Raw genomic sequence first — 17,913 nt, forward strand, 5'->3', positions numbered from 1 at the left:
ATTCAGGAAGCTAGGTATGTTTGGTCTGGAGAAGAGAAATAAGGGGTGACGTTATAGCAATGTTTAAATATTTGAAGGAATGTCGTGTTGAAGAGGGAGCAAACTTGTTTTCTGCTGCTCCAGAAACAAGGACCCAGAATAATGCATTCAAACTCTGAGAAAACAGATTCCACCTAAACATTAGGAAGAACTTCCTGGCAGCAAGGGCAGTTTGACAGTGCAATACGCTGCCGCAGAGGGTGGTGAAGTCTCCTTCGTTGGAGGTTTTTAAACAGGCTGCATGGCCATGTATCAGGTGTGCTTTGGTTGCATGTTCCAGCATGGAAGAGGGTTGGACTGGATGACCCTTGTGGTCTCCAACTCTTATATCCCATTCCCCACAGTGGCAACCAGATACTCTAATGTACAAGCAATGCATGAAACCGACAGCATTGTTTCCCAGCAGCTGCAACTTCCCCGTGCATAGAGATTTCACTTAGTGGTTGTGGCTAGGAGCCATCCCCAAGAGTTATCTCATTATCTTTTCAAAACCATCTAAACCATTATGTCTTCTGGCAATGAAATTCTGTAAGTTAATGTATTGAGTGAATGAAACCTTCTGTTTATCTTCAATCTACTACCCGTCAGTTTCATGGAACACCTCTCAGTTCTGTTGTTTCTCTAACCCATCCTCCAATTTTGTATTTTTTTTTCAAAGCCAAAAAACCCTAGTGTTTCCCCTGTTACAAAGGTGCTAATTTTCTCCATCAGTAAGGTTGCCCTTTTTTGCATCTTATCTAGTTCTGCTTTTTGAGATGAAATAACCGCAACTCAGCACAATATTCTAGATGTGCTTTCCCCTTAGATTCATAAAGGGGTATCCTGACCCAGGCCTTTTGTTTTCAACCCATCTAATCATTCTTGGCTTGGAAATTTGCCCTGTTCTCCAGATGGCCTCGTTCTTGTATCCAGAACCATTTGTTTCGATGTTCTTCCAAAACTGATAGATTACAGCACCAAGAATTTCCACCGGAACCAACTGCAATGAAAACTAAACTGTGCTGAATGTCCTACTTGGAGGGAGCAGCCTTTGTGAAAGACTTGGGACAAAAAGGAAGCAGCCGAGATCATGCATGTTGAACCTCTTCTTGCATATATATATATATATCTTGGAGCCATGGCACAGCACTCACCATGACCCAAGACTGGAATAACAGGATTAAAGACAAAACACGCAGACATGTTTTCCTTCAGGTTGTTTTCTTGAGCATGAGACTTAAAAATATCATTTGTCTTTCACCAAATAAAACACGTTTAAAAAAAAAGTTGGCAGTTTGGAAAAAAAAAAGCAGCCCTTCCTGGGCTGCATGATTCCTCCTCAAATATTTACATTCCATCGTACAGTTCAAAAACATGATAGCGGAGGACATATTTGAGGTTCAGCAAGAGAGCAAAATGATTGAAAGGCAGCAACAGAAATAAGTCTCCAGGCCAAAAACAGAAGCGCTTACCTCTTTCAGAGACCCCGACCCTGGCACACGGCCACGGCCTTTTTGCTTATTTTACACACAGAGAAGCCTAAAGGGCTACAACCAGAGTGGAAAAGAAAATTGCCATTAACCTGATTTAGCACGAATTCACCTGCCCCGTACAGAAGCCTCACCTCCACTGGGAAACAGGGGCACTATCCTCTGGGATCTTCTCTCCCACACGCTCTGTTGGGACAAACGAACAGGAGTCGTGCGAGAATATGGCTGCACTATGGGACACCAGTCCTCTGAGAGGGGCTTGAACGTCTCATGTGGGGTTCATCTGGTCTTTTTAAATTTCTGTCCTCACAAAAACCCTATGAGGTAGGTCTAATAATTCCTGTTGTACAGAGAGGGGAGTGCTGGGGAGGGAGGGGGCCTGGCATCTGGTTATGGCCCACCCACCCTAAGGGGAGGAGAAGGATTGGGAAGGGTTAAGAGTTAGGGTTAAGGGAGGGAGGGTCTGCTGGGTCCAGATAGATCCCCACATTCTCACCACTGGTATTTGCGAGCTGTTGGGCTTCACAAGATGCTTCCTGCCCTAAGACATCCATCATGGCCTTCCCCAGGCATTCCTTTTAAACAAGGACATCCTAGAACAATGCCAAGGGACCACCAGAAAGGCCATCTGCATCTGGAATGGCTTGTTTGGTTAGGGCTGATACTTTCAGAAGAGGCACTGCAGACATGCTATTGCAGATAAGGCCAAAAGCCAGAAACCTCCCACCACATTGCTACAAAGGTGGGGGGGGGGGGGAGTTAAAAGCTTTCCCGCAGCCTGTTTCATCCTGTGTTTCCCATTCCAAAAGAAAATCAGAATAGTTATAGCGAGTCAAAAGTTGAGTTAAAGCTAGCTCATTCGATTTGAGAGCTAGGACAGTTTTCAAAGTGGAACATGGCTTAAAACATCCGTTTCTGTCTCAGTGCAAAGTGGAAACAGCCAAGCAGCGCTCTATGTACATCTATTGCTGTGGTTCTGAGAGCAGGGGCTTGTGAGTATTGCTTTTTGGAGTTCAAGAAAGGAACAGTTAAAAAAATAGAAATGAACTTTTGTTTTTAAGGAGAATCCCAGAGTCCCATTCTGATGTCGAAGGCTCTTCCCCCCCAAACGAGTCACATTAAGCTCTTGCTTTTAGGAAGTCATTTGAGAAAAAGTACTTTGTAAACCACATAACCTGCTTTGCTCTAGAAGTCAGAGAAGAAATCTTGAGGACTCAAGTGAATGATATAAGGAGCGATGTTGATAGGTTGGCAATAAGGGCTGTCAATGAAAAAGCCACCTACAGCAGAGAGAAGAGCAGAGAAGCAAGAAAAAGCGCAAGTTAATTTTCAAAAGAGGACGATGGTTTAAGCGCCGCTTAAATTTCTCTGCTCTTTCAAGCTGTACGTGGGGTTTTCATTGCAAAATTGGGCACTTTTTGTCCCCCCCCCTTTTAAAAACTAAATTCAAGAATCATCTGAATCATCCTCTACCAACCATCTCCAAAAAATCGGTTACCCCCTTGTCTATTTTTTTTATATTTATGCATATAAAACAAGGAACCAACAGCTGATTAAAAGGATTTCAGTAAAGCAGAGAAATATAAAATGTGCAGCAACGGGGGCAGGTTTACAACGTGGGGTTAGTAACTCCCGACATGACAAAAATAAATGGAGAGGGGAAAAAAATGACTTCATATCAATTATTGAAAATGACGGCCATCGTGTTGGAAAAGAGCAGATGCCGGCAGCAACGAGCGGCTGGCCAGAACTAGGTTCTCTCTGGCGAATGTCACAGCAGGTATTGTGCATGGTTTCAAAACAGCTGAAGAAATTCACGGTATTAGCAAAAAACCAACCAAAAAAACCCACCTCCCCTCAATTTACAAAATGGCCAATCACCCAGAAAGAATTAATCATCAATGTTACTGTATCATCTTATCAGCCATTCTTTTCCAGCTCCGTGATGGCTTCTTTTCATCCATAGGCCAGCAAGACAGTCAACATTATGTGGTCAATACTGTTCTCAATTTGAAGGAATCCTCCCAAGCTTAACCTGCTCCCCCCGCCTTTTAGAAATTATTTCGCACTAAGGTAAGGGAGAGCAAATAGCCTTTTTAAAAATGCTTCCAGTGTTTTATTAAAGCACCACCGCCACTGAACTACAAGCAAGAGCTATGCCACACAGTGAAAATAGTTCCGAAAGACTGGGGGGGGGGGGGGGGAATGCACATTTCAAAAAGCACAAATGTTTGGTTATTCACTTTCTTCTCCCTCATCCTCACCTCGAACCACAGGTGTGGCTAATTCAAAGGAAAGCTGTGTGTTTATGTACTCTTGACTCTCAAAAAGACACCTCAGTGATTGATCTTCTGCCCCCACCCCCCCTACTCCCTTGTTTTTAAGACCACGGTGTCTCTGTTCCAGTCACCTGGCAGAGAGCAGAGTATATAAAGGCATCCTCAGACCAGCACAAAAGTATTACAAATGAACCACAAATGGGCGACCTTTGAAGAGAAAAAGCAATGCTTGTGTATTTGTGGGGGTGATGCCTTAATAGCAATCCATGTTCCCACGTTGTCACCAGCTTCAAAAACACCCCCACCCCTACCCCAGAACAACATTCTTTTCTCAGTAGAGATGCTATGCGCATTAGGCAAGTCTCACACACCAAGAACCACAAAACCCAGAAGACAGATACTGGCCTATGGCTGAAACGTCTTTTTTAACTGTTTCACAGCAGCACTGAACAAGACCAGGGACAATTAAAGTAGCAAGTATTCATGGGGACCGTGTTGCTGCTTTAGATTCTTAAGAGTTGGTCAAGGTTGGGGAGGAATAAAAAAGGAGCACCCTTTCCTTTAGCTCTGAAAAATCCAAGGCTGAGTGAGAGAGGCCACAAGAACATGTGTGCATTTGATTATTTGAAGTTGGGTTCTGTTTTTAAAGTGGGAGAGATTTAAAGACACTTTGGAGTGGGATTTTTTTAGAATTAGGGAACATGCTTAATTTGATAATGATGTTCATAACGTACTATACTACATCATAAAAATTTATCTATTACTGCGTCAGCAACTGCCTTACGAGGTCCCTTCTGTTCTGGCTCTTCAGACAGTCCTCGTCCCTAGCGCGACGGGCTCAGTTTTGTAAGTGGTCCAGGGATATGGTTTTCAATTGTGCCAGGGCAAGAATCATAATGATAGAAGGGGCTACAAACTTGGTCCACTTACAAAACAGACCCGAGCATGTTCTGATTCTAAGAGCATAAGAGCATTTCTCATGTGTAAATGCATCCCACAGTATTAGACCCTCCCACAATTGGGAAGACTCAACATAGGAAGGGCCATATAAAAGCCTCAAGTGGAACTAACGCTAAGCTATAGTTTTAAAAGAATAAACTAGAACAGAAAAAGTTAACTTTGTTTGTTTTCTATTTGATGCTATTCACATATTAAAAGTCTAATGAGACAAAACTCCAGTCAGTGGCTCTGCATTAGGAAACAGGCAAATACTCCATTACAACAAAAAAGCAGGTTTTATTTTATGATCGGCGTATTATACTCTATACATCCTTCACAAGTTTTAAAATTTTACATAAATCGAATACTTCATTTAAAACATAAAAGGTTTTTAAGCATCTAAGTTTCTTCCCTATAACAGAAGGCTGGTATAAGTTATTTTGAAAAATAAAAATAAAATAATGAGGTAACCATTTTTTTTCACAGACCATTGTTTTGTTTTTCTTCAAGTTTTAAGAGAGAACTAAATTTGCATTTTTGTTAAAATTAAAAAAAAAGTAGGAAAAGATGTCTCTTTACAAATGGTTTTTGCTCAAGTATCTGTTCAAAGAAAACCAGGCTTAAAAGGTTGTGTGTCTCTGAACTGTACTGTGGTGTTCAGTCAGGGCGGGGAAGTGGTTTCTCCCGTTTGTTAAAAGAAAGAGTAGTGGGGCAGGGGGTAGGTAGGTAGCTTCATGACTGGCAACAGAAGCATTCTCTTGGGCAAACCTACAGAGAGAAGAAACCAAAAGTACTCCAGATAAGTTCTTAACACTCTTAAGAAAAGCAAGATTTTTTTAAAAAAGAAGAAAATCAAACCCTTATAGCTTTAGAAAGCAATCTTAAGCAAGTTACTCCTAGTCAGGGCTATGCAATGGGGCTTACATTTATTCCCAGAAAAGTGTTCCTGGGAATGCTGTTAGCTTCTTGATTTATTTGGCAAGGGTGCAGCAGCCAGTGTTCAGAGGTCAGGATTACCCTCCCATTCCCCCTCGCCAGCCAGACAAGCAATGAGGAGGACAAACCAGGATTGGCTCATTTAAGGCCCCGGCCCAGCTGTCGGGACAGAAGGAAGTAGATAAGACAGATAAGGGCCAAGCGAGGTGGGAGTTCAAAGAGACTCCATAAGATCAGGCCTGTTAATACAGGGCAGATGTGGCACCAACGCCGTGCTACGTGCAAGGACACAAGCAACAAAAAGCCATGTAGTAGTGTGTGACACACCTCTCCAGATAGGGCCTCAAAGCAACCCGTGGAAATGCAGCCCAGAGTGACATATTCCTGGGCATTTGCTTTTCTGTGGCCGAGGAAGGGTGGCAAAATTTGAAAAAAAAACCCTCTCCATCTGATTTCAGATTATGTTTAACATTCTTGTGGCCTCATAAAGATGCTTGTTTATTAGGGAAGGAGTTTTTGTTTGATTTTTTTAATCTGCGACAACAAAAAGTTCCTGGTTGACGGTCTCTCAGTCTTTTCGCCTGACGTGTCCGTTTTAGAAATCAGAAAGCAGCAACAGCAGGTTTTCCAAAAGGATCGAGATGATCAGAGTGAAACTTTCCCAACATGCAAACAGCTTCACAGAAGCAGAGAAACGGGGGGGGGGGGGGGGGGGAAAACCTTACAGCCAGGAGCAGCGCTTCTGTCCTAAGACTGAGCACCACAACCAACCAACCAGACATTTAGAAAAACAACCAGTAAGAGATTTCCTTTATGCAGGGAATGAGGGGAGCACTTTTAACAAAGCAGTTGGAGTCAGTGATGAGCCATGCTAGACAGGAGGGGAAAGGGGCAAAGAACAACTTGAGGTTTAGCAGCAGGTCATGTCCCACATGGCAAACACTGCAATGGTTTAGCACACTCTCATCTGAACTGAGGGCGGGGGTTCCTTTCACTCTCTCCTGACTTACTTGCTGAGGGTATAAGTATACGAATTAACAGTTGTATATGAGGGTATAAGTATATGAGGGTATAAGTATATGAATTAACAGTTGTATATGAGGGTATAAGTATATGAGGGTATAAGTATACGAATTAACAGTTGTGTATGAGGGTATAAGTATATGAGGGTATAAGTATACGAATTAAGATGTGCATGACTCATCTATCTGACTGGATGGAATCAGGCCTATATCAGGAACTCATGCAGAGGCACAACAGGCAGTTTCCTCTGACCTAAAGATCCCACTGTGATGTGGTATAACTCATTAGGGATCCAGTCATACCCAAAGCAGAAACATGAGGTGGCAGGGTTCCTCAATGGGAGCTAGGCCAGGGGGGTAATATCAAAGGAAAGGGTTAAATGGCCACTGGGATCTGAAAGAGATGCTATCCTGAGTGCTGCTACCAGAAGGGATGGAAGAATTCCCAAAAATAATTGCACTTTTATCCTTAGTGTCAGCTGCTTTGGGAATCCTTCTGGCTCAAAAAGCAGGGGAGAAACCAAGTAACAGATACTTCCTCTGCAGTGCATAGCTGGGCCTTCTGTTGTGTTCTGGCACGTCACATAGACTGGGATGCCTGCCTCAAGGGATTCCTTCTGGGGAAACGGATTGGGATACATCACTGCCTCCAAACTGCTCAGCCCCCATTGCTACATAAAACTACATTCAAAGAAATCCAAAGGGCCAATTTTGTTTCCCGCTAAAAAGGATGAGGTGGATTCTTTTGGGGAAAAGAAACCCACATGTCGAGTAGCTCACGTTAGACAAAAGGGAAGTCTTTTATACTCCAGACATACTGTGCTGCCTCACATAGGGAGCAAGCTGGATGCACTTGTTCATACCAGCCTCCCTCTACCTCCGTGGGCAGAATTCACACATTATGCTGTTCAAGCAGAGTTTCCAATAGAGAGGATGCCCAGAACTTGAATGTGTGAACTCCCCACCAGCAACAGTTATGTTCTTCTCCAGGCACACGGAAGGATTCAAGTGACTGCGTGTGGGTACCATGTGTACCCTGAGGGGGTCTATGGTAAACTGCTGGCTCCCAGCAGACTGCAAGACAGCAAAAGCTCCAAGCAATGACTGCCAAGAATCACCCAGCATTCGGTCAAGGCAGGGGGGTGGGAAAAGGTTCAGATCAACTATATAAGCCCAAATTGAGAGTTTTGGCCCTTCGGGGTGCTTTGAATGGAGCACAAGATGGCTGTAAGAAGACAGGAGAATTACTAGGGTGGGAGAGAGAGAGAGAGAGAGAGAGAGAAAGATTGACTCATTCAGTTCTGATATGAAAGGGAGGCAGGCAGTTAGAACAAGCAGCCCTTCCACAATCAGGCAAAGCAAGGAGGCAAGAAAGAAGCTCCAACCAGAACAAGAACCACACAGGTTACAGCCTTCAAAAGAGACAAAATCAAGTGCTACAATGGCCACGTTTGAAGGGAGCTGCTGATTGCCCCCAACCACCTGCACACAACGGTTGGGCTGCCCTGAGAGTTAGCAGAGATACCACTGCGCTTTAGATAAGCAAGATAACTGTACATACCATAAGCTGGTGTGGCGGCGGCGGCACTGTACCCATAGGGTGCCCCGTAGCCTGCAAGAGAAACACATGTGGATAAGAAAAGCCACGTTGGATCAGGCCAAGGTCCATCAAGTCCAGCAGTTTGCTCACAGAGTGGCCGAACAGGTGCTTCTAGGAAGCCCAGAAACAAGATGACTGCAGCAGCGTTACACTCCCTGCGTTCCACAGCACCTAATATAACAGGCATGCTCCTCTAACACTGCAGAGAATAGGTACGCATTATGACTGGTATCCATTTTGACTAGTAGTCATGGATAGCCTGTGAGCATGTCCCCTCCCCTCTTAACGCCTTATAATTTGGCAGCCATCAATACATGCCGGGGCAGGGAGTTCCACAGTTTAACTATGGACTGTCTGAATCCACAAGAGGATTTGCTTTCTTATTCCATTATTATAATGTTTGCTGAGCAGTCTTCAAGGGGGATTTTGTCAAAAGCCTTTTGGAACTCCAAATACACAGTGTCCACAGGCTCATTCCTATGGCTCGAGGCGAATTTACAGACAAACCCAAACAAGACTGTTCATAACGAGAAAAAGAGGACAAAGTTCAAAAGACTAAAGAACCAGAAGCAAACACCACCATCTCTCCACCTGTTGCCTGACACCCTGGGAACCAGATGATGGCTATTCCACAGGCAAGGACTGTTCTGAGTTCCCTCCTATGTGGTCCCGGCAATTGTTGTGTTCATGGGATAAACCTGGGTTGGTCAATACCTGGTGCCAAATAACCAGTAGCAGCTGCTGCCCCAACAAAAGCTCCTCGTGTGAGAACACCCCTCCCTCTGCCTCGAGCCACCTGGACCGCTGCTGACATGGCTGTGTTGACGATTCCTTTTGTCTACAAGGAGAGAACCAGAGATTAGTACAAGGGCCTGGTGGAAAAGAGACATGTCACGGGATGTGCCGAAAATACCCAAGATTCAATCTCGTGCAAGAGGTTAGTGCTCAAAATTTGATGCTTACTCCTAAGATTGTTTTCTGGTTCCAGGCATTGACAATGAAGTTCTGTCCTCCTCAGGACTACTGGGCTTTTTAAAAACTGAAGATATTTCACACAAGTATATCAGGCTTGTGGCACTTTGCTGTGGAAAAGCAGCAACCAGGTTGCAGTCCAAGACCCTGGTTCAAAACTTCAGCTCTGGAGACAAACTTGTTTGTTACAAGCTTTCATCTTTCCTCCTACCTGGCCTCCTTTATTTTGTAACCTGCTTTGAATACATCCACACAGAGAAACAGGAAATAAATTAAAACTATTGGCTCTCTCACCATTCTACCTCTCTCCAGAATGACCTAGAAATACAGTCCAGAGTGGAGCTATCCAGGCAGGATCAGTCATAAAGACACTTGTGGAACAAACCCCCCCCCCCCCCCCCAAGGTTATGTAGTTTAAACCAGGGGTCTGCAACCTGCGGCTCTCCAGATGTTCATGGACTACAATTCCCATCAACCCCTGCCACCATGGCCATGGTAGCAGGGGCTGATGGGAATTGTAGTCCATGAACATCTGGAGAGCCGCAGGTTGCAGACCCCTGGTTTAAACGATTACAAGGTTCTCCCTTAACATTAGATGTAGGACAAGTTTCTTGTTGGACTCCTTAAAACACCTTTTGACTTTTCCTCTTCTTTCAGAGAAATATTTTGTGCCCATTGTTATTAGGAAACGCTGAGAATCTTCAAGGTTCAGGAGTCTTGGAGAAGAGGCTATATTCTCTACCCACCCACCACATCCTCAGTTATCTTATTTATTAATTACCTTCTGGCTCCAACTGCCTGCCCAGCTCATCCTCAGCAAAAAAATCTTCCCAATTCCTGCATCTGATTTTAGAAGGCAGAGGGGTTGCGTACAGATGTAATTGGGTTGCAAACCTCCAGGTGGGGCTCTTGAGCTCCTCTCAAAATTACAACTGATCTCTGGACTTCAGGTATCAGTCCCCTAGGAAAGGGCTGCTTGGAAGGGTGGACTGTGTGGTATGGTATGGAGTGCCAGTATGGATGGCCCAGGGATTAAGACCAGTGGACTTGAATTTGGAGAACTGCTGCTGCTGCTGCTGCTGCTACTACTACTACTACTACTACAACTATCATCATCATCATCATCATCATCATCATCTATCTCTGAGTTCCCTCCCCCAACTACACCTTTCCCAGGCTCCACCCCCAAATCTCCAGGAATTGCCCAACCAGGAGTTGGTAGCTCTACTGGAAACCCACTGATAAACGCTTCCCCTTTCAGACATTTAGGCAGCGACTCCAAGACTTACATGATCATTTCATGCCAGTCATGAAGCCAGAGAGGAGGACTACGTCATCCCTGGGAAACAATGAAAGAAGTGCAAGAAACCTGTCCCCCTCAACCCTGGGATTTTGAGAATACTACCCTCCTCGTGGGGGAAAAGCTGAGGATGACTAGGAAGCCAGCCTCTTGTCACTCTTGTAGATGCAGCTTCATATTCCTTGAGCATTAAAACAAAGAGATGCTTCCACAGGGGCCTACCACCATGACTCCCTTTGAGCCAACAGGGAGAAGGTGTTAGCTTCAATTGTGGCAGCCCCTGCTCCAAGTTCCAGGTCCAGCAACACAGGGATCTTGTCTTCCATCTGCTTCCAGAAAAAGGCTCCCCGCTCAACAGAAACGGCAGGCTGCTGCCATTGCTAACAGTATGTTGGAACCAATGCAACAGTGGAAGCTGTGACACCATGTTGGCAGCGCCAAGCAGCTGCTTTGCCAAGTGTGGGTACCTTCTCCTTTGCTCTTTCTCTCCTTCTGAACGTGTTTTTGCACTTTAGAGGGCTGGGGAAGGGGAACCTCTCATGCCCACCAGTGTTTTTGCAACAGAATTTGAAGGAAAGAGGGTCAAAAGGAAACCAAATGCTACTTAATCTGCCTGTTGAAGATCAAAGTGCTAATTGTCAGGCTTTACTCCCAAGGGTGCTTCCCCAGAAGAGATGCTGAAGCGTTTGTTCTATTCCAGTGTTAATGAGAGAGAACTCAGAGAAGTTTACCACCTCTCTGTAAAGATTCCAAACATTCAAAATGTAACGACAAAACAGGATTAAAAGTAAAAAAAAATTATACTCTTCACGCAGTGGAACGCTACATCAGACCGTACTGCAGAATCCAAAGCTGAATACTGAACAGCCCACAAGGCGTGTGAGAATAACAATGCAGTTACAGAACTAGAAACTGATGGGAACTCTAGTGATGCAGGACAATTTAATAAGAAATGTAATTCAAGATGCACTGGAGCAAAACCTTGTGGGAGCCTCAAAGCTAGAACAGGATGCTTCATGACTCAACTAGCATGACACCCAACAAGTGCTCAATGTGACCCAGTTCTCAAGACATTCCAGGATTTGGTTGGATACCTACACAGACCACCTCCTTTCCGTGACAGGTCAAATGCACGAGTGGCCAAGACCACCAAACCAGGATGACTCTAACTTGGATCGACCTGTCTTTCTCAGCCTGTCCTCTGGCTCCTCTGCACTGAATGCTTATCTTTGCAAGGTCACTGTACAGACCTCAGCCACCATCCACACATCTCATCTATGTGCTGTCAAGTTGCTGCCTACACACGATGACCGCAGAGGGTTTTCAAGGCAAACGATTAAGCAAAGGTGGTTTGCCACTGCAATACTGCTCACAGTGTTTCTTGGTGGTTTACCATCCAAGTTTCAACCCTGCTTAGCTTCTTTGATGCGATCAGCCTATACTATAACAGCCTACAATAGCTCTTGGCACTCACCAAATCTCCAAACAGCAATGGACTAAACTACAACCCGTGCTGCCATTCTACATATACCCTTATTCAGGGTCGTCTTCTGGACCACTTCTGGCATCCCTCTCCACGAATGTCTCTTGGCTTGGGCGTTGTTGCCCAAAGAGGCAATCCACTTAATGAGCCTCACCTGAGGGAGAATCTTCTTCTTCTTGTTGGCGGCTGCATTGGGGCCAGAAAAGAGTTTCTCAAGAGCAGCCAATGCAGCACTGGCCTTGGCCACCTTCTTGTTAGGACCGGCACCTCGGAACTTCTGCCCATCTACTTCAACCTAGAAATGAGATGATGGATTTAAACCCAATGCATATCTCTTGGCAAGAGCCATCCAGAGTGTTTCAGAGCCTAGTCCAAGAAGGGACAGGAACACATTCATAGTACAACCTATGGGATAAATAAGTATATCCTCTACCAAGAAAACCATTCATTCATTCATTCATTCATTCATTCATTCATTCATTCATTCATTCACTCACTCATTTCCCACCTTTCCCAACTGAAACTGGGGCCAGGGCAGGTAACAGCATAGAACTGTCATTAAAATCATAAACATATAAATAATTAAAGCAATGAAAAATAATTGTGCCCAGATCATGGCTCTCAGACGATAATGTCATTTCTGGGCTTGGAGAAAGCATGTGTGTGGAGCCACAGGTGTTAATGGATAGGGCTAGGAAAACAACACGTAGCGGGAAAAGGAAATGATGGAAGGGAATGGATACACATAACCACAGATTTCTGTGGTCTTGCACATCTCACCATTCACTGATAGCTGCCTTAAACGATCTTTCCGTCCCACTATTACTCCCCTCCTCCAGGCCTGTTACAAAGAACCAAAAGCAGATCTGCCACTGAGCATACACTCAGCATGTGCAACAGCCATCCTAGATCTTTCTCAAGACAACCTGGATAACATCTGAAGAGAGACATCACTCTCTCTGCATTCGCTCTTTCAAGCATGCACATGTACATTCAAACATGTATTGTGTGAAGGAGACCATGAGTCTCTCCTCGTTCTGTGCAGCCGCTTGGGCACTGCTTGTGCATTGGATATGCTTCCCTCCCTGCCTCACCTCCATCACAAAACGCTTGTCGTGGCTGCCGCCCGTCTCGGAAATTAGCTCATACTTGAGGCCTCGCCGTTTCTCATTCAGCTCCATCACTGGGTTCTTGCCGCTCGCTGTGAGGATGGGACCCTGAGTTCTTACCTGGGACAGACAAGATACCCTTTGGAGAATGGAGGATGGCACACACAGACACAAGAGTAGTACAGATATAGTAGAAGTAAAGAAGAGAAGAGAAGGAGAAGAAGGAGGAGGAGGTTTTTGGATTTATGCTCTACCTTTCTCTCTTATAAGAAGACTCAAGGTGGCTTACAAGCTCCTTTCCCTTCCTCTCCCCACAACAGACACTTTGTGAAGTAGGTGGGACTGAGAGAGTTCTGAGGGAACAGTGACTAGCCCAAGGTCACCCAGCAAGAACGTAGGAGTGCAGAAACACACATGGTTCACTAGATAAGCCTCAGCCACTCAGATGGAGGAGTGGGGAATCAAACCCGGTTCTCCAGATTAGAAGCCACCTGCTCTTAATACTACACCACGCTGGCAGGGTGTCCATCGAGCTGCCTGATCCACACCAGGGTTGTGCAAACACTCGCTTGCATTATGCTCACCCACAGATTTCCAGAACGCCGTCAAGTATGCAGAGACCCTCCAGTTTATGGAACAGTGTAGTGGAAGGGGAACAATACCCCATTGAGGGCCATTCCACATTCAAGGCTGGCAGCTCTAAGAAGCTGCCTGCCATCTTTTCTGGCAGTTCCCCCACATTCCATTCTGCCTGAAAAGGCCAACTCCTGAAAAAGCTGATGCCCTGAAAAGCGTCAAATTATCCCCAGACACTTACTTCAATCCGAAACAAGGGAACCAGCTCACTCATTCCTTCCTCCAGGTTACATCCCCCTGAACTACAGGAGCCCACATTATAACAGATTTGGGTCTAAACACACAGAACAAGAGGAGGAGCAGTGGGATACCGCCCTAGGGACATGGAGTCACCCCATGTCCCCGGGCGCATGCCTTTTGGTCACATGGGGGGCGCCAAGCGTTCCCCCTACGTGACGAAAGGCATGTGCCCCAGCCACGCGCCGCCAAGCCCCACCCCCTGCAGGTCATCTCCCGCCTGCAGGAAGGCAGGGGGTGGGGCCATGCCCCCCACACTCAGGGGCGTAGCTCAGGAGCGCCGAGCCCCACAGGGGTTTCAAGGCAAATGATATCTGGAGGTGGTTTGCCATTGCCTGCCTCTGTGTGGGCTGACAGGAGTTCTGAGAGAACCATGACTAGCCCAAGGTCATCCAGCAGGCTTCATGTGGAGGAGTTGGGAAACAAACCTGGTTCACCAGATTAGAGGCTCTTAACCACTACGCCATGCTGCCTCTCAAATGGATCTCCCGGCTGATGATATAGAGCAGCTTCAGAAATTCAGATGGTCCTGCTCCTTTCATAGTTAAAGGACACTAAAGCACCCAGAGAACCACTGCTGGGCTAGTGGGATCAATGGTGCGACTGAAAATAAAACAGCTTCTTATGAAAAAGGGGTCATAACTCAGTGGTTGAGCAGATGATTCACAGGCGCCAGGTACAATCGCCACCAGTTCAAAAATGAAAAAGCTAGGAGATAATTTTCTCTCTCTCTTTCTCTCTGCTTCAGCCTCTAGAAAGCCACGGCCAACAGATATTATTGAGCTAAAATGAGCACGGCCTGAGTTTGGGCAGTTTAATATGTACGTTATTCTCATATTATATAAAGAAGGGTCTGATGCAGAATGACCATCATTATGCTGAATTTCCATGCTCACAGCTGACACTTTTCACTAAAATACTAAACCAGAGGTCTGCAACCTGCGGCTCTCCAGATGTTCATGGACTACAAATCCCATCAGCCCCTGCCAACATAGCCAATTGGTCATGCTGGCAGGGGCTGATGGGAATTATAGTCCATGAACAACTGGAGAGCTGCAGGTTGCAGACCCCTGTACTAAACCAACTCTAGCATTGAAGACAGCTATCCCCAAAAGTTCAATTTTCACTTTTTTTAAAAAAATGTTAGATCTCATGAAGAAAAACCAGGAAACCCCAGTACAACTCAAGGAGAACCAAGATAATGGGAGACCTGGGAAGGATTCCCTATGACTGGTTGTGTGCAGGGGAAAGGAGGGGGCAGGAGATACAACACCAACCTCCAAGGTAGCAGAGGTGTCGATTGTAGAGTTTCCAGTATTATTGCTTGAGTTTGAAGAAATGGTCTCATTTTTGCCTTCTGTATCTGACTTCTCATCGGAGCTAGTACATTCCAGGTCTACATCGAAACCGGTGGGGTAGCCCATCGCTTGCAAAACCTTCAGTAAAGATAAAAATCACATTGGGTAGGACACTGAGACGTTTTGTTCGTACATTGTGGCTGATAGCCTAGATTTCAGAATTTGATTTGTTGTTCGAAGAATCAACCCGTCACTGAAACATGGGACCAAGAAGAGTCTCTGTGCCAAATGTCTCCCTTCTTCCATGGCAATTGTCAAAGTTGCCTATGCATCACAACTAGAAAAGGAACATTCTGTCCTGAGCCAAATCCACCCAGTCTGCATAAATTATGCTACTCTGCGTAACGCCTACTACGGCACATAATTTTTTTCTTCTTAAAAACTATTTGACCTCACTTATTCTAGTCAGGCTTGTCACAAGGAGGGACAAGAAGTGACGCAAGGCACTAAAGCCTTATCTCAAACTATCCTGGAACTCTACCACTTTTCTGGTTTCCAAGATTTCAGCAACTGTAGCACTTGCAAGCGCATCTAGAAAGTTAAATAAATGTTTCAGATACCCAAGATACCGGACCCTGCACCTTTTCTGTGCTCCTACAGAATTCTAGCACACAAACAGTCTCCATCATACATATCAATACCACAGGAGTTGTGGGATTTTCTTCCTCGGGAGATGCTCTTCTGAAAGATGCCTGGGCATAGGCAATAAAAATGAACGAGAGGCTACTTTCATGAGCCTCCCCTTCTGATGCTGGGGTTGATTTTAGTATCATTTCTAAATTGTTCGTTCTATATAGGACATCATCTTTCCCATTGTTAATTGCCCTGAAAATATATGACAGCCTCAACTTTTGCTTTGGAAACAACAGCGCAATCCAGATCTTCAGGTTATGCTGTGGGGGCCAGAGGCAATGCTGTGAAGGGAGCACCATACTGCCTCCAAAGGACATTCTCCTTCCTCACATCAGTATTTGATGTGCATGCCAGTGCAGCTCCATGACAGTCCAAACTTCCTGGTTCGCCTGCAGTGGAGCTGAGGGATGGTGGCGCATGTGCCCTCTGCGCTGGCAGGGCTGCCCCTTACACGGCAGAGGGGGGCAAATGCATCAGTGCAACCCACCACTGCTCCCTATAAGCATCATCCCCCCTCCCCATCTGGATGGGGCTGCCCATTTTCCCAATACCATGAACCTCAGTCACTAGATTCTGCCAGTGAGGGACTCTACCCTCCCCCTCATTCTACAGCAGTGATGGCGAACCTTTTCGAGACCGCGTGCCCAAACCGCGACCCAAAACCCACTTATTTATCGCAAAGTGCCAACATGACAATTTAACCTGAATGCTGAGGTTTTAGTTTAGAAAAAACAGTTGGCTCCGAGGCGTGTGTTACTCAGGAGTAAGCTTGGTGGTAGTCGATGGCTTTGCTTTGAAGCAACCGTGCAACTCTTCCAACGGGTGAATCACGACCCTAGGAGGGTTTACTCAGAAGCAAGCCCCATTGCCACAACCGAGCTTACTCCCAAGTAAAGGATTGCGCTTTAGTTTAACAGCGCTTAACAGGGTTACCTACACTACTTCCCCAAAACTAGGTCTTAGGTTTAATGCTAATAATTGAGCCCAGAGGCCCCGGCCAGCCTAGATGTGTGGAGGGGGCACTCTGTTTTGTGCGTGCCCACAGAGAGGGCTCTGAGTGCCACCTCTGGCACCCGTGCCAGAGGTTTGCCATCACTGTTCTACAGCATGACACAACATGGATGAGGGAACAGCCAGTGCTTTGCAAGATAAAATGTTAAGATGTTTTTGGGGAAAACGGGCCAGGGGGAGGAAAGAGAAGAGAACACATCTTAACAACTGGGTGGGAGGAACACTGTCCTGAGAGAGGAAGAAAGCTGCTATCAGATATTTTTAGGGGTACTTTCATGTTCAAAGGAAATGAGACCAGAAAGGAAAATTCCTCTCAGCTCCAAAAACCAACAAGAAGGAGCCAAGTGTTGCCGAATGAACTTTCTGAAAACGAGAATCTCTTTCAACAACACATGAAATAAGCCTAAGATAAAAACAACAGATGGAACAGATATGGGCTTCTCGCCTTTGTGGCTCTGCCAGCTCAGAGAAGAGAATTTCCTCCTCCTTGTTAAATCTGTTTGAAGATAGGCTGGAGCCCATCTCAATGCTGGCATACCCTGGGGCGGACTCTGCTGCAACAGACATGGATGATTCCAGTCGGCCGTGGTCATCTCCATCACCGCCACCTCCAGAGACATTTTCAAAAGCTACTGCTTCTTGGCTCACTCTAAGAACACCAACCTTACATTGGTCATCATTGTTCACAGAGGGAGAAACTGAAACACACATACTTGCACACCAGTGTTGTGGGTTGTTTTGATCGGAGCAAAAGAATCTATTTCAGAATTCAACCCAGAATGCTACAACCATATTCTGCTAGGATGCATACTGTGTAATATGGTTCAGGGATCTGCAACCTGCGGCTCTCTAGATGTTCATGGACTACAAATCCCATCAGCCCCTGCTGG

The 17,913-nt window shown here is 45.6% G+C and overlaps 1 protein-coding gene across 6 annotated transcripts in view; it reads right to left on the reverse strand.

Moving 5' to 3' along the window:
- LOC125441611 (spermatid perinuclear RNA binding protein) overlaps positions 1–17,913 on the reverse strand; it is a 90,051-nt gene continuing 72,138 nt past the window's right edge. For 4 of the 6 annotated variants that reach the window (XM_048512265.1, XM_048512262.1, XM_048512263.1 and 1 more), the window contains exons 13-18: positions 15,299–15,457; positions 13,134–13,268; positions 12,194–12,334; positions 8,999–9,122; positions 8,246–8,296; positions 1–2,788 (exon numbers count right to left, since the gene is read on the reverse strand). In XM_048512265.1, coding sequence (XP_048368222.1) covers positions 2,694–2,788; positions 8,246–8,296; positions 8,999–9,122; positions 12,194–12,334; positions 13,134–13,268; positions 15,299–15,457 — 705 coding nt within the window. In that variant the 3' untranslated portion in view covers positions 1–2,693. Of the gene's footprint in view, positions 2,789–5,003; positions 5,495–8,245; positions 8,297–8,998; positions 9,123–12,193; positions 12,335–13,133; positions 13,269–15,298; positions 15,458–17,913 lie in introns of those variants that run through there. The other 2 variants (XM_048512267.1, XM_048512266.1) reach the window with 1 other exon arrangement.

The sequence above is a fragment of the Sphaerodactylus townsendi genome, linkage group LG12, assembly GCF_021028975.2.
Source record: "Sphaerodactylus townsendi isolate TG3544 linkage group LG12, MPM_Stown_v2.3, whole genome shotgun sequence".
In the NCBI taxonomy this organism is placed as follows: domain Eukaryota; kingdom Metazoa; phylum Chordata; class Lepidosauria; order Squamata; family Sphaerodactylidae; genus Sphaerodactylus; species Sphaerodactylus townsendi.